This window comes from Salvia miltiorrhiza, chromosome 8, assembly GCF_028751815.1.
Source record: "Salvia miltiorrhiza cultivar Shanhuang (shh) chromosome 8, IMPLAD_Smil_shh, whole genome shotgun sequence".
NCBI classification, from domain to species: domain Eukaryota; kingdom Viridiplantae; phylum Streptophyta; class Magnoliopsida; order Lamiales; family Lamiaceae; genus Salvia; species Salvia miltiorrhiza.
In genome coordinates this window covers 46,199,409-46,214,601 of record NC_080394.1, presented here as the reverse complement: position 1 = coordinate 46,214,601, position 15,193 = coordinate 46,199,409, and the positions used below count along the sequence as shown (strand labels likewise).

At 36.0% G+C, this 15,193-nt stretch overlaps 1 protein-coding gene across 1 annotated transcript; it reads left to right on the top strand.

Annotated features, from left to right (window-relative positions):
* Positions 1-2,466: 2,466 nt before the first annotated feature.
* LOC130998549 (uncharacterized) lies at positions 2,467-6,544 on the top strand. The gene is made up of 3 exons (XM_057923964.1): positions 2,467-3,156; positions 3,231-4,838; positions 5,162-6,544. Exons 1-3 carry the CDS (start codon positions 2,467-2,469, stop codon positions 6,542-6,544), a joined length of 3,681 nt encoding a protein of 1,226 aa, XP_057779947.1.
* Positions 6,545-15,193: the final 8,649 nt, after the last annotated feature.

The following is a 15,193-nucleotide window of genomic DNA, read 5'->3' as shown; positions in this document are numbered from 1 at the left end:
CATATAATTGGAATAACCTTAAGAGATATAATATAATCACAGCCGAAATAACTCTGGGACAAGTTATTGGTTTAGGCTGCGGTATAGATGGAAGTAGTTTGTCTTGACTACTTATCTATACTGGTACGTCTTTACGTATTGATAGGACCACAGTGAGATATATTCTTCTATCTGACTTAAGTGAAGAATTAGAGATCTCGGTGACTTATAAGATCTTAATACTAATAAGATTTCAGATATATATGTTGATTCGTTTATCACTTTGACTTACTATGAGCGAGAGTTATATAGTAACTTGAGTACTCTGTATCTTGGGTGATAGCGGTTAATATATGATATCTGATTATCTGTATTAGTACTCGTATCCGATATAGGATAATGACATCCCCTTAAGGAGCTCAATATATGATTTCAGATTGACGAATTCTTCTGAATTCTTCAGGTATTTCTGAACTCCAACATGCAGCTGTTAAATTCATAGGTGCATGTTAGGATTAATCGTTGTATGATAAATTAATAATAATCCAAGAAACGATCATCGGGCAAAGCGGAACGTTAATTCAGTTTAATATTCCTTCAGCCGGTGGCTATGGCAGCCTCTTCCTCTTCTCACAATCATAACTCTCTTCGTGAATTTCCTCCACTCCATGCTTTTCAAGGACCGCGTTTTCATGAGCCGTCTACGGATGATAAACAGGATCGAGGTATGGATCAAAAGGGCATGGGAAATCTTATCAATGATACCACCACTTCAATAGTTAAGGATAAAGAGGTTTTAGAATCTGAAAACCCTAGCCATACTAGGGTTTCATATGCTGAAAAACTTAATAGGACTAGTTCGAAACCCCAGGATGTGTTGGCTCAGGATTTCTGTTCTTTGCACCCGGTGATGAAGAATAATCAACTAAGTTTTGACATACCTGATGAGCTTTACAAGCAACAACTGCAACACTTTAAGTTTGCCTTGCATGGCCGTCTTTTATTACAAAAAGGCGATTCGCCTAGATTTGCAGAGGACATCAAAAGGGAATTACAGGAGACGTGGAAGATCTCGGCGCCTTGGCAAGTCATACCTCTTGGAAAGGGATTCTTCACGCTTCGTTTTTCTGGTGAATCCGACATGATGCAAGCGAAATCCAAAGCTTTCTAGAAATTGAAAACGGGCATCATGAAAATTCGGGAATGGACACCGCTCTTTAATCCTTACAAGGAAACATCCACTCTAGCACAGGTCTGGATGCGTATTTATTATCTCCCACACGAATTGTGGCATCCGGAGGTAGTCACAGGGATTTCGCGCGTGGTGGGTAATCCTATAAAAATGGATGGCACCACTTTTCAGGGTGCCGTAGGTCATTTTGCTAGAGTGCTCGTTGAAATGGATGTTACTAAAGATATTCTCTATAACCTGAACATTACCAGAGGTTCTGCTTCTTTTGACATTGAATTCGTATATGAAAACCTACCCTTCTACTGTGGAATTTGCAGGAAAATTGGGCACTCTTTGGATAAATGTCGGCGCAAAACGGAGGACGTTTTAAAGGAGGATCAGGGAAACAAGCCTGAGAAACAGAAAATTGATACGGCAACTAACGATCCTGGGGGTTTAATGAAGAAAAAACCTTATCAGAATAAGGACTGGAAGAAGGTCAACACAAGGAAGATAGATACGAAAAATTCATTTGCAGTTTTAGATGTCCTTGCGGAGGAGGAGAAATCGAAATCGGATGGTCAAGGTTCCGAAACATAGATGGATAAGGATGAGAAAACACAATCTGGTGGGAAAGAGTTGGGGTTAATCCCTATGGAGGAAGAGCCGGAGGGTGCGGATTGCCCCATAACGGACAACCGAAATGTGGAAATTATGGTTGTGGATGAACAAACCACACCTGGTGATCGGGGGTCAGGGGATGAGAAGGTCAACGTAAATGTGGGTGAGGACCATACTTCGGGGGAAGCTTCGCTTCGGAATGACGTGAGCAACAATAATCCTATGACTGAAACTCAATTTGCCGCTGCTGTTTCGACACTAGTTAAGGAAGAGCTTGTTTGGGTGTCGGAAAAAGAAAAACAATCTGCTGCTAAACAGGTGGAAGCTAAGAAGTTTCAAACTCAAATGGATGCTGTTATCCAGCAGGCGGCACCAAGAATTCTAAGGTCAAATGCGAAGGCTGCTAGTGTGAGTGATAAAGCTGCGAGCGGGAGTGCTATTTCTAAGGAAATCAAGGCTAAAGGGAGAGCGCGAGCAGCGCCTGACACTGGAAAAGGTCGGTTAAAGAAGCCGGGCATTGAAGTGGTGAAAGAGCAGCTGGGTGCTGCGCATGTGGCAGGTAGGCAACCACGGGATTTTGTGGTTGTGCCGGATACTAGCCCAAACTTGAAGACTATGTCTAATGTGGCGAAACAGGACTGGGCTGCTGATGTTGAAAACGAGGAATTTTCCTCGTTGGACGATACTATTCTCCAATGAATGTGCTGTTCTGGAATGTGAGAGGGCTCAACGAGGATACTCGGAGGGTCCTCTCGGATCATTGCCAGATTTTTAAACCCTTGCTCATGGGTATTGTGGAGCCAAAGTCTGCTTTTGCTAATATTCCTTTGGCTTACTGGCATTCTATTAATGTCATTCCAATCCATCAAAATGTGCGTCTGGGTATGAGTTCGAACATTTGGGTTTTTGCAGCTCCTCAAGTCACAACTTCTATGGTTTTTTCTTCCAGCCAGGCTGTTATTCTTGATTGCTCTTGGCATACTCGCAGGTTCCGGGCGGCGTTTATTCACGGTGATTCCTCTCCGGGGGAACGCCGACATCTTTGGATTGATCTGTTGAATCACGTTGTTGATAACATGTTCTTTTTTGGTGATTTCAACGCTGTTAAAGGTGCTCATGAACGTATTAGTAACTGTTTACCAAGTGCCGCTTCTTGTAGGGAGTTTCGTGATTTTATTGATGCTTCGGGTTTCTTTGAGTCCAACACCACTGGGCTTTCTTTCACCTGGTGCGGTAGACGCCATCTACCCTCTCATGTTGAATCGATACTTGATCGTTGCTTGTTTTCTGCCGGTTTCGTTGCCATGTGGGATTCGCTCAACACACACATTCTTCCTCGTTTGTCTTCTGATCATTCCCCACTGATTCTGCAATGCATGGAGGGGGTAATACTAATCACCGGAATTTTAAATTCTTCTCTATGTGGTTGATGCACCCGAATTTTCAAGGTTTTTTGCAGGCTTCCTGGAACGCTCCTACTAACGTGAACTGTCCGATACGTTTAGTTATGATGAAGCTGAAGCGGCTACGGTTAGCGCTGAAAAATTGGAACAGGCAAGTGTTCGGTAATGTTGATGATCAATTGAGACAGCTGCAGAGTTCTTTAGAAGGGATCCAACGGCGGATTGCCAATGAAGGATATTCAGAGTCTCTGTTTGAAGAAGAAGTGGAGGTGCAGGCTCGCGTTGGAACGATTCTTTCTAGAAAAAGTGCTCTGCTTAAGCAGAAAAGTCGTATTAATTGGCTGAATGATGGGGACAGAAACACAAGTTTCTTTCATAACTCTTTCAAGATGTGGCGTAAGCAGCTCATGCTGCCTCAGCTTATGATTGATGGCACGATTGTTTTTGATCAGGAGGTTATCGCTAGTCATATTGTGGACTATTTCTCAAATTTATTCTCTGAGAATATGGTTTCACAAGTGACTACTCAAGAGATCCAGACGGTGGTGCAAAATTGTGTCACGCAGCAGCATAATTCCCAGCTGACTAGTATTCCGGCTGACGAGGAAATTAAAGCAGCGGTGTTGGATTTGTCGGGTGACAGTGCGGCTGGCCCGGATGGCTTTATTGGTATTTTCTTTCAACGATGTTGGGACACTATTCAGAGCGATATTATTAAGGCGGTTCGCACCTTTTTTACTAAGAGCTATCTGCCTCATGGTATGAATTCGAACACTCTCATTTTAATTCCAAAGAAGGATCCGGTGGAGACGGTTGCTGATGTGCGACCTACAATTCTTTCGAATTTTTTCTTTAAGATCATTTCAAAAATTCTTGCAACAAGGCTCAGTTCGGTGGCAGCTGATTGTGTTTCGCACAATCAATTTGGTTTCATCAGGGGCAGGCTTATTCATGATTGCATTATGTTGGGATCGGAAGGAGTTAACTGTATGAAAAGGTCTTGTCAGGGCAAAAATATGGCTTGCAAAGTAGATATTAAAAAAGCTTTTGACACCATGATTTGGAAGTTCATCATGTGCGCCATGAGTGCTATGGGGTTTGATCAGTCCTTCCTTCGATGGCTTATGATCATTTTCTCCTCAGCCATGCTCTCTATTCTTTTCAATGGAAAGCTTTGTGGATATTTTGCTTGCTCACGCGGTGTCAGGCAGGGGGATCCTCTTTCCCCAATCATCTTTGGTATTGCTGAGGATGTGCTTAGCAACTTATTACTGAAGGCGGTGGATTCGGGCAATCTTATCCCTATGCGTATGAGCCAGAATTCTCTTTTCCCTACTCATCTGCTTTACGCGGACGATATTCTTATTTTTTGCAAAGCATCTACACAGAATGCTCGGACTCTGAGGGACATTTTCAAGCGCTATGGTGAGTTTTCTGGCCAGATTTGCAGTAGTGAAAAATCGCATGTTTACTTTGGCAAAGGGGTTTCTCTTTGCTATCAGCGGCATATCACTCGTATCCTTTGTTTCTCGACTGCCAAGTTGCCTATGGTTTACTTAGGGGCCCCTCTCTTTGTTGGGCGTCCAAGAGCAACTCATCTAGCGGCTATCAAAGATCGTATTATCAATAAGTTTGCTCGTTGGAAAGGGCTGCAGCTGTCTATGGTAGGACGAATTTGTTTGGTGCAATCCGTCATTCAAAGTTCTTTAGTTCATACAATGATGGTTTATAAGTGGCCTCGTTCGCTTTTAAAGGCCCTGGATACTGCGTGTAGGAATTTTATTTGGTCAGGTCACATCAATAAGCGCCCTAACTGTTCGGTCAGTTGGGAGCGTGTTTGTGGGATTAAGGAGGAAGGTGGCTTGGGAATTCGCTCGTTTGATATGATGAATGAGGCTTTCCTTATGAAACTTGCATGGAAATTTATTAAGGGGAGAGATTTTGGCTTTGACCTGATGCATGAGAGATATTTGGATGTGTTTAGCAGGCCGCGCTCACCTACTTTGGCGTTAAAGAGCTCATTCCGGATTTGGTTGATGATTCGTTTTGTTTACTCGGGAAAGGAGCCTCTATTTATTTATGGAATGACGATTGGTTGGGATATGTGATTGCAGATAAGATTAATATTCCTGCTTTCATTCGCTCAAGGTTGAACCAAACGGTGGAGGATTATTTTTATGACGGTGTCTGGCATTTCACTCAGGATTTTGTGGATGAATATCCGCATATTATTTGTGACATCCTTCTCTTGCCTATTGGCAGCAATGAGGATACTCGCTTTTGGAAACCTTCGGTTCAGGGGGATGTTACTGCGAAACTTGCTTTTGTTTCTCGCTGTCATCGTTTTCCACGGGTTTCTTGGGGGCTTTGGCTTTGGGAGAAGTTTATTCATAGACGTCTGCCCACGCTTGACAAGCTCATTCCTAGAGGGCTCATCATACCTAATTATTGCGCGTTCTGTTTAGGTGCGGCGGAAGATATGGATCACATACTTTGGTCCTGCGTCAAGGTTCGTCCTATTTGGGCGGACTTTCTCAGCTGGTTCGATCTTGGCAGGGGCATAGAATGTCATGATATTCAGAGTTTCTTAATTTTCTCTTGGTCTGTTGATATGAGTTCTCAGCTGAACAACTTCTGGAAACTTGGAGTGATTACTCTTATTTGGACACTCTGGACGGCTCGCAATAAGAGCCACTTTGAGGGGACTTCTATGCAGCATAATGCAGTGCTTGCTTTCCTACGTTCTTCCTTCTTAGAGGTTGATACTTCGTTTGGGAAGATGGGTTTTATTAACAACCAATGGGCTGACTATCTGGTTGTTCGACGGCTTGGGATTCGGGTCAGAGAGAGGCCACCTCCTAAGTTTGATTCGGTTTATTGGTCTCCACCGGCTTTTGGATGGTTGAAAGCGAACACGGATGGCTCTGCGGTTGGTGCCCCGGGACGTATTTTCGCTGGTGGGGTTTTCAGGGATTGGAAGGGTTTTGTGCGTGGTTGCTTTCATGTCGATGGAGGGATTGGTTTCGCTTTTGAAGCCGAGCTCCTAGGCATTATCTCAGCTATTGAATATGCTTTTAAGAACGGTTGGAAAAAAGTCTGGTTTGAGGCGGATTCTTCTTATGTGGTTCATATGTTATCCACCAAATCGAGCTGCATTCCTTGGCGCTTTGCGGCTATTTGGGGACGTGCTCTTGAGCTGCTGAACATGATGGAGTTTAGGATCACGCATATTTTTATAGAAGGAAACACCCCTGCGGACATCATGGCTAGTCCACATACTCCGATTGGTTATTGGAATCACAATATTGATTTAATTAAGGATGCAGTCATACGCGATTTATCTGTTGATAGCCATGTGCGTCAAAGATAAAATTCTGTTCGAGTTTGGCTGTTTCTCACGTTCCGGGTTGCTTCGTTTGGGTTACTGGAATGATTTGGGCCGGGTTGGGCTCTTTTGGCTGGTTAGTTCTGACTCAGGCTTTTCTACGAACACCTGGAGGGTACTTGGCGGCTGCTGCAGTGCTAGCTCGCTGGGTGAGATTTGTGAGGGGAATTTCGGCGCTGAGTGCAGGGTTGGCGTGGTCAGTGTTCTGGGCGAGGGAAGATGCTGGAGTGGGCTCGTTGATGCTCGGCTTTTTGAGCGTCTCCGCTGTTATTTCTCTGGCTGGGATGGAAGTGGTTTCGCTACTATGGCTGCGTGGTGCTCGGTCGTTTTTGGGCCGGGGTTTGTGACGTTTTTGGGCAGGAGGAAGTTCATCTTCTTGGTCTCTGGCAGCACCGCGGGTGGAAGGAACTGGCAGCCTTCTGGGCTTTCGATCGAACAGTTGGAGGGGGTTCTTGGCGTGGAAGATTGGCTGCATCAAGAGGGCTGGAGTTTTCTTAGGCTTTCTCACGTTGTGTTTTACCTTTTTGGCTCTGTTCTTGGCTTTGTGGTAAGTTCACGGCGACGGCATCTTACCGGCTGTGGTGCTTACTTTTGCTTGTTTTTTTCGTTCAAGCTTACGGCGACGGAGTCTAACCGGCTGTATAGCTTTCCTTACTTTTGCTTGTTTCTTTCGTTCGAGCTAACGGCGACGGCGTCTAACCGGCCGTTTAGCTTTTCTTTCTGGGATACTTGGCGACGGCGTATCACCGGCCATTTGTCCCTGTTCGGTCTTCTTTGCGGGGTGAGAGCCGGGTGGGTTTGGGGACGATGGTTAGGCCGGAGTTCCGGAAACTCACCCCTCCACTCTCTCCTCCTTCTCTTTTCGTTTTCTAGACGGGTACTCTTTTTCCTTTCTACGGTTTTTCCCTCTGGGTTTTCCGTAAAAAGGTTTTAACGAGGCTCGGCCCTTAGTCTGCGTTTCTTGTGCTCTCAAGGGTTTTTTTTTTTTTAGGTTTTTTCTTCTTTCAATAAAATCGTATTTTAATAAACTTTTCTTTTTAATTTGTCTCATTTATAATGATATTTTTCAAAAATATTATATGGTCTCTATTTTCTCTACACAAAATTAAATAAGTGGACTCGACTACTTTACATTCGTAACACCTTATTCTTAATTTTTGTGCTCAAAATAAATGTGTCAAGATAAGTGGAACGGAGGGAGTATTATTATATATATATTTTTAAAAAATTTAAATTAGTCAAATTATATATAAAAAAAATTTATCATTTGTGTTAGGTTAAATATTATTTTATTGGAAGTAATGTTGAATAACAATATTATCAATTCAATAAGTTTCGATGGAAAAACGGCTCAGCGGCGACGTTCCTTCTGTGGATGACAGACATGAGACAACGGGTGAGAAAAATGGCAGTGATTATGCTTGATGAGTGAGAAATAACTACATTTTGTGAGAGAGATAATGGGTAAGTGGTTGCCTTACCCAAAAATTGTGGAATAATGGGTTATTTGATAACTATTAATTAGTCGAGATTTTGTAGGAAAAAAAAATGACTCTAATCATGTTTATCTCAATTAATCACGTTTATTTAAAGGGTTGGTCTCCTGTGCGACGGTCGCACAGGAGTGCGACGGGTTGACCCGGCCCAAACCCGCCCTCCTGACCCGAAAACCCGACCCGCGTGGGTTTGACCCATACTCCTAATTATTACATTTGTGTATAACAATTGTTACTTTTAATAAGCATGACATATACATTTGTTCGCACAAATGTATACTTATATAAATATAGGTATTTTCCTTCATTTAATATACAGTATTATATTTTCTAAACCCTAATAGGTGAAAACTAAACCCTAAGCGTGAACACTAAACCCTAATAGGTGAAAACTAAACCCTAAGCGTGCACACTAAACCCTAATAGGTGAAATATACATTTGTTCGCACAAATGTATACTTATATTAATATAAATATTTACCTTCATTCAATATAAAACATTATACATATCAATATACATTTATATGAACAAATGTATATATTATGTTTATTAAAAGTAACAATTGTTATACACAAATGTAATAATTAGGAGTATGGGTCAAACCCACGCGGGTCGGGTTTTCGGGTCAGGAGGGCGGGTTTGGGCCGGGTCAACCCGTCGCACTCCTGTGCGACCGTCGCACAGGAGAATTGGCGTTATTTAAATTATGTAGAAAAAATTGGCGGAAAAATAGTTCCGTTAGAAACTCATTTTTCATATAATACTAGTACACTCGCTCGATGCACAGCGAATATACATAGCTTTGCATCAAAATTAAACGATGTAGTGTGTGTATCGGCAAAGCGATTAGAGGTTAATGTCTAAAACCGAAGGTCTTGGGGCGCGGCCTTTAAATTTCTTTATTTAATCATGTTAAATTATAAAAAAAATTAAATGATGAATCAAATAAATAAAAAAATAAATATTAAATATAGTTAGAATATAAGTAAATGTAAATTATTATTTTTTTAAAAATAAAATAATCTACATCAATTACTCAGTAAAGATCCTTAATTTTATTTTATAATTTTCAAAAGTATCATTTTTAATCTTCCACCTATTTGATGGAAAACTTTGTTTTCTTCCCTAAAATTATAGAATAAACACATCATTCAAATTAAAAGAAATGAAGAAATAATAAGAAAAAAAAGTATTCACATCAGAATATCTATTTTTAAAACATGAGCTAATCATGCATAAAATTATTTTTTCTAAGTTAGCTCATTACCTATGTCATCTTATTAGAAAAACTTCAATTGATCAGTAGGAAAATAAATTATATTATTAGAATTTTTTAGAATACTAATAAAAGAATTGAATAATTATTTGATGCCAAAAAACAAATCCCAATAAAAATGAAATATATCATTTTGCTTTAGCTTTCTCCTTTAAACATACTTATTTAAATACATTTCTAAAATCATTTTTTTGCTAAAAAGGTATAATTTCAAAGTTTATAAAATTTTATTGATTATAATTTTGAAGATGGTATATAAACGTATATTTATAATTATTTGTAAACCATTTAAATTTCTTATAATGGCAATTGACATCACACATTATTATTATATATAGTAATTAAATACCTTCATTCAAAATCATAAAAAAAATTATTTTTGAAATTATATTTTTCATACAATCTCAGCTTGACATAAATATGATCGTGTGGTAAAATAGATATAACGTCAGTTGGATGGAAACAACGTCGTTTCAGGCTGTTAGACAATTAAAAATCCTAAAATTATTTTCATTCCTATTTTCGTTTTCTCTTAATCCTTATATCTAATCAAATTTGTTGCAGCAAAAAGAGTTTCTATCTATTACTTTGATTTCTTGGATTACTTCTTGTCATTTTTCTCTCATCAGCTTCATTCATCTCACTTTCTCTCAATTTAATACTCCCTTTGTCCCACGAATCTTACCACGTTTGGTTTCAGCACGAGAATTAAGGAATTGTAGATTAGTGTTTTAAGTGTGTAATTAATAAAGTATAAAAATGATAAAGTATGAGAGAGAATGTAATAAAAGTGATAAAGTAGAAGAGATAAGAGAATAATTATTACCTTATTTAGAAATGTGTCATCAAGATTCGTGGGACGGCCCAAAAAGAAAAACGTGTCAAGATTCGTGGGACGGAGGGAGTACTTCGATTCTTAATTTATTTAGTTAGATGCTAATTTTAAACGTAAATGACATTGTTTTAATATGCCCAAATTAACATTGTATCAGTAATCAACAAATATGGTACATAGGATTTCATATAGTATTTCAGCACAAAATTTGACCAAAAAATAAACGAGTATGCAAAATAAAAAATGTATAATAATTGGATAATTTTAATATATATTTCAAAATTGATGTGCACAGGCCACTAAATTTATATACAGTAGTAAACCAAAGAGAAAAAGTAAATGTTTGTTTAGTATTAAGGAGATGTGATATTTCCACAAAAGAATTAAAGGTATCTTTATGTTAAGCTTAATAAAATAATTCAACATATAAATATAATGTTTCAATGATATTTATTTATTTTTTTATCAAAAGAGAAGAGAGTAGAAATAAAATTTTGTAGTAGAGAAGGCGAGAGAAAAAATATTAATAATAACAACAACCTTAAAACAACCATATAAATAAGAAAAGACAAAAAATATGAAAAATTGATTAAAAAAAAGAGGAGAGAGAAAAAATAAACATCTTAAAATTTTAAAGTATAATAATTTATTTATTTTAAATTCATATTCGATAATTTTTATACCAAATTAAAGATCTTGCATTTATCTTTAATTTAAGTTATATATATTGAATATTTTTTTTAAATAAAATTTTAATTTTTTTAAAAAAATCACAAAAATATGAAAAAGAGAATATGAGAGAGAGTATATATGGAAAAGTGAAAGAAATCGTGTGATGAAAAATGAGAGAGGAGAGAGAAAATATATGGGATTAATTGAGTATCCCTATTTTATGGAATTTATTGAATTTTTTAAATACCCTTAACATGATTATTTAATTGCCATTTTGCCACAAACTGTGTTTTCATATAATAATAAATAGATTGTAAGAGTACTGTTAACTCCTATAAGTAAATTTCGATTGTATATAATATCAAAAAAGTATTGTACAAGTTATACTAATAATAATAATAATAATAATAATAATAATAATAATAATAATAATAATAAATTCATAATTTTTTAAAGGTGCGTTTATTTTGATAGATAAATTTATCATGAAAAAACAGGAACGGATTCAGAATTTTTTAATGTGGGACACAAAATATAAACATATTATAAATATGAAATACGTTAAAAACATTACTGTATAATAATTCAAGTCTATTAGAATTAAAATCTACGAGTTTTTATTGATAGAAATATTTGCATGATCAACTATCAAAAATCTCTTTCTATATATATACAATCAAATTAATTATCATTCATTTATTTATCTCTCATCCGACCATATAGCCAGTTCTTTATGATATTCATTGCAGAAAATACTTTTTCAAATTAAGTAATATATTTATTGGGGATTGAAGATTTAAAAATTTGCTTATTTATTATATACTTTAATTAAATATATATATCTACACACACAAATATATATACAACTATATATATATATAATTAGTAAAAGTAAATAAATATATACTATTTATTCATAAACTCTATTTTAGTTTTTTTTCCTTTTCGATTTTTCAATTTTGTTTCTCTTTTTCTTCAAAATTATTTTCGCTTTTGATTTATTCATTTTTCTAAAATTTGTGCACTTTGATTAATGACAAAAATTCAATAAACATATAAAATTAAAGATCATATCAAATTCAAGATCACGCCAATAACTTTAATTTAATTTATATATAAAAAATATATTAAACTAATAAAGATATATAAATTAAAAGTTTCAAAATTAATTTCTCTCTCTCTCTCTCTCTCTCTCTCACTTTTTAAAGGAAGTTAGTTTTTTTTTTTTTTTTGCATATAATGTTTTTGTGAGATCATGAAAATTATGTACATTTTATTATGCAAAATTGTTATTATTATTATTATTATTATTATTATTATTATTATTATTATTATTATTATTATTATTATTATTATTATTATTATTATTATTATTATTATTATTATTATTATTATTATTATTATTATTATTTCTTGCAAACATTTTTTTCTCTCACTATTTTCATCTTTTAATTTTTCATGATGTATTTATAGTTTCTTTTTGAGTTATATTATTTATAATTTTTTTATTGTAGAGATATATACAAATTATAGCGCTTTTAATTATTTTCATATGTTTTGTCGTATGTTTGGATTGCTCTATTAGTTTATTTCATAATAGTTGTATTTGAAAATATGGAATTAAATGATGTACAATTGAGATTTACATGATTATTAATTATAATATATTTTTTAGAAAAATCAACTAGATATAGGAAATTATATTGGTTCATTTTATAATTCTTTAATCTAACTGAAAAAAGTGAGACTTAAATTAATCTTAATATAAATTTGTGGATCTGTAATTTATTTTTTCATATGAAAAGTAGAGTTGAACATCTGATTTATATTTATTTAATCTAATAATAAATTTTTTGTGTGTAATATTTTATTTTTCCAAATGCATTAACTTTATAAATTCCATACAATATTCTCACATTCTCATGAATAATGTAGTTCTCACAGTAACAAACTCATATACTATAAATTAGGCATGTAAATAAATTTCATATAATATTTTAATCCCCTACTTTATGAGGAGTGTGTACTACAAGATTATGCATAAAAAAACAAGGATATTTTTATTTAAAATTTACCAACCTTCATAAATTTTTTAGTCTGGATATTTCTTAATCTGCGACTTTTTTATTTTTAAGTTCTTCTCATTTTTAGAGAAAAACGAACATAAACAAGCTATATCAATATGTTAAATTAAAACTTTCCTCATAACATCATTAGTTAATACCCCATCCGTCCACGAAAGAACTTTCTATCTTTCCTTTTTGGGACATCCACAAAAGAACTTCCTACCTATTTTTAGACTATACCCCACCACTTATAATCCTCTTACTTTTCACTTTTCACAACTCTCAATATTAATTATATAACACATTTTCACCACTCTCAATACACTCAACTACCTTTTATCCACTCTCAATACACTCAATAATATTTTTTCTTAAAACCTGTGTCACTCCCTCCTTGGAAGTTCGTTCATGGACGGAGGGAGTATAATTAAATTTTAATCTTGCTATAGAGGACGGAATGCATTAGACAATAAAGGAGTCGATTCAAACTTTCTTTTGCTTTCACTAATTTTATTGAAATTTGAATAAGAAGAACATTCAAAATTTTCTATGACCAAGAAACCAACAAAGAGACAACATAATCAAGGCAAAAATCAGCAAATGAGGAAGATATATATATATATATATATATATATATATAGAGTGGATTTTTAAAATGGCCACTTTCATATTGTAAAGATAAAAAATGTCCACTAAAATAAAAAACTTAAAAAATGTCCACTGTTACCAAAATACCCTTCACATTAAAAATTAAAAAAATGTCCACTTTACATCACCCCTTTAAAAAATCCCGCAATTCACAACCAGTGTGAATTCACAACCAAAATTTTTTGGTAGTGAATTCACACTGGTTGTGAATTGAGAATTCACAACCAGTCGAATTCACAACCAGAATTTTTTGTTTGTGAATTCACAACTAGTCGAATTCACAGCCAAATTTAATTCACAATCAGTCGAATTCACGACCAAAATTTAATTCACAACTAGAATTTTTTGGTTGTGAATTCACAACAAACGAATTCACAACCAAAATTTAATTCACAACCAGATTTATGTTGGTTGTGAATTTACACCCAGTGTGAATTCACAACCTGAATTTAATTCACAACTAGAATTTATTTTGGTTGTGAATTCAAGTAGTTGTGAATTTGAGTTTTTAAAGTTTGATCTCACAACTAAAACTAGAATTTATTTTGATTGTGAATTCGATTTTTAGTTGTGAATTAATAGATCTGATTGTGAATTCAAGAATATTAAGTTGTGAATTCATAAATGTGATCGTGAATTCAAAAACATTAAGCTGCTGTGAATTCATAAATTTGGTTGTGAATTTAAGAACATTAAAACAATAATTATTCAGCTCAATCAAATTGCTGTACAACACCAAAATACAACAATTCAATCTACCATCAAAATACATCAATTCCTCTAAATTAACAATCAAAATACAACAAAATATTATCCGAATCAATTCAACCTACAATCAAAATACAACAATTCCTTCGAATCAACAATCTCAACATTCAATCTCCAAATCAACAATCTCAACAGAACTTAAAACGAAAATCATTCACATGTAAGATGGCAGGAATAAGACCCATTATATTACTTATTCCATAAAATTTGATATCATGGCCAAAAACCCATTTCGATCTTCACAAAAAAAAGGGAAGTCCTAAATTTAAATGAATTCTGGACATGCTCATGTCCTTACAATCAATTCATTCAATGTTTCTATTTACTCCAAAATGAAGATGAAGCAATGCCTGAAAACGTTTAGAAAACCATCGCTGAAGAAATAACAGAGCAACTACACCCCTTGTCGTAGTTGCCACACCATCGCCGGCGTCGCGCCATCGCCATTGCCGCTGCCTCTCTGCCGCCCTATTTCTCCCCTCTCTCGGTTTCTCTCGTTCATCAGCTGTAGCGCGTTCGATTGCACTTCGTTCCGCCGCCTATAGCAGCGCCGTTCGTCACAACATCGCCGTCGAGACTCGAACCACCGCCTGATGAAATCTGCTTCAACGTGCCGTCGATTCCAATCTGCTACTTCAGCGATTCCCTCGGCGACAGAGCCTCCTCGCCGCCACCGCCGCCGCTCGATTTCAGCGGATCTGCATCCGGTAATTTTCCTCCGCGCTCCGACATCGTCGCGGATGTTTCCACGATCTCCTGCGATTTAGATTGGCTGGCAGAGAGCCGCGCCGTCATCATCGATTCCAATCTGCTACTTCAGCGATGCCCTCGGCGACAGAGCCTCCTCGCCGCCGCTCGATTTCAGCGGATCT

Coding starts and splice junctions, on each gene's coding strand:
- LOC130998549 (XM_057923964.1), top strand. CDS start 2,467: ATGAATGTGCTGTTCTGGAATGTGAGAGGGCTCAACGAGGATACTCGG. Junction 3,157..3,230: donor TTCTGCAATGCATGGAGGGG/GTAATACTAATC, acceptor GGTTTTTTGCAG/GCTTCCTGGAACGCTCCTAC. Junction 4,839..5,161: donor AAGGGCTGCAGCTGTCTATG/GTAGGACGAATT, acceptor TGTGTTTAGCAG/GCCGCGCTCACCTACTTTGG.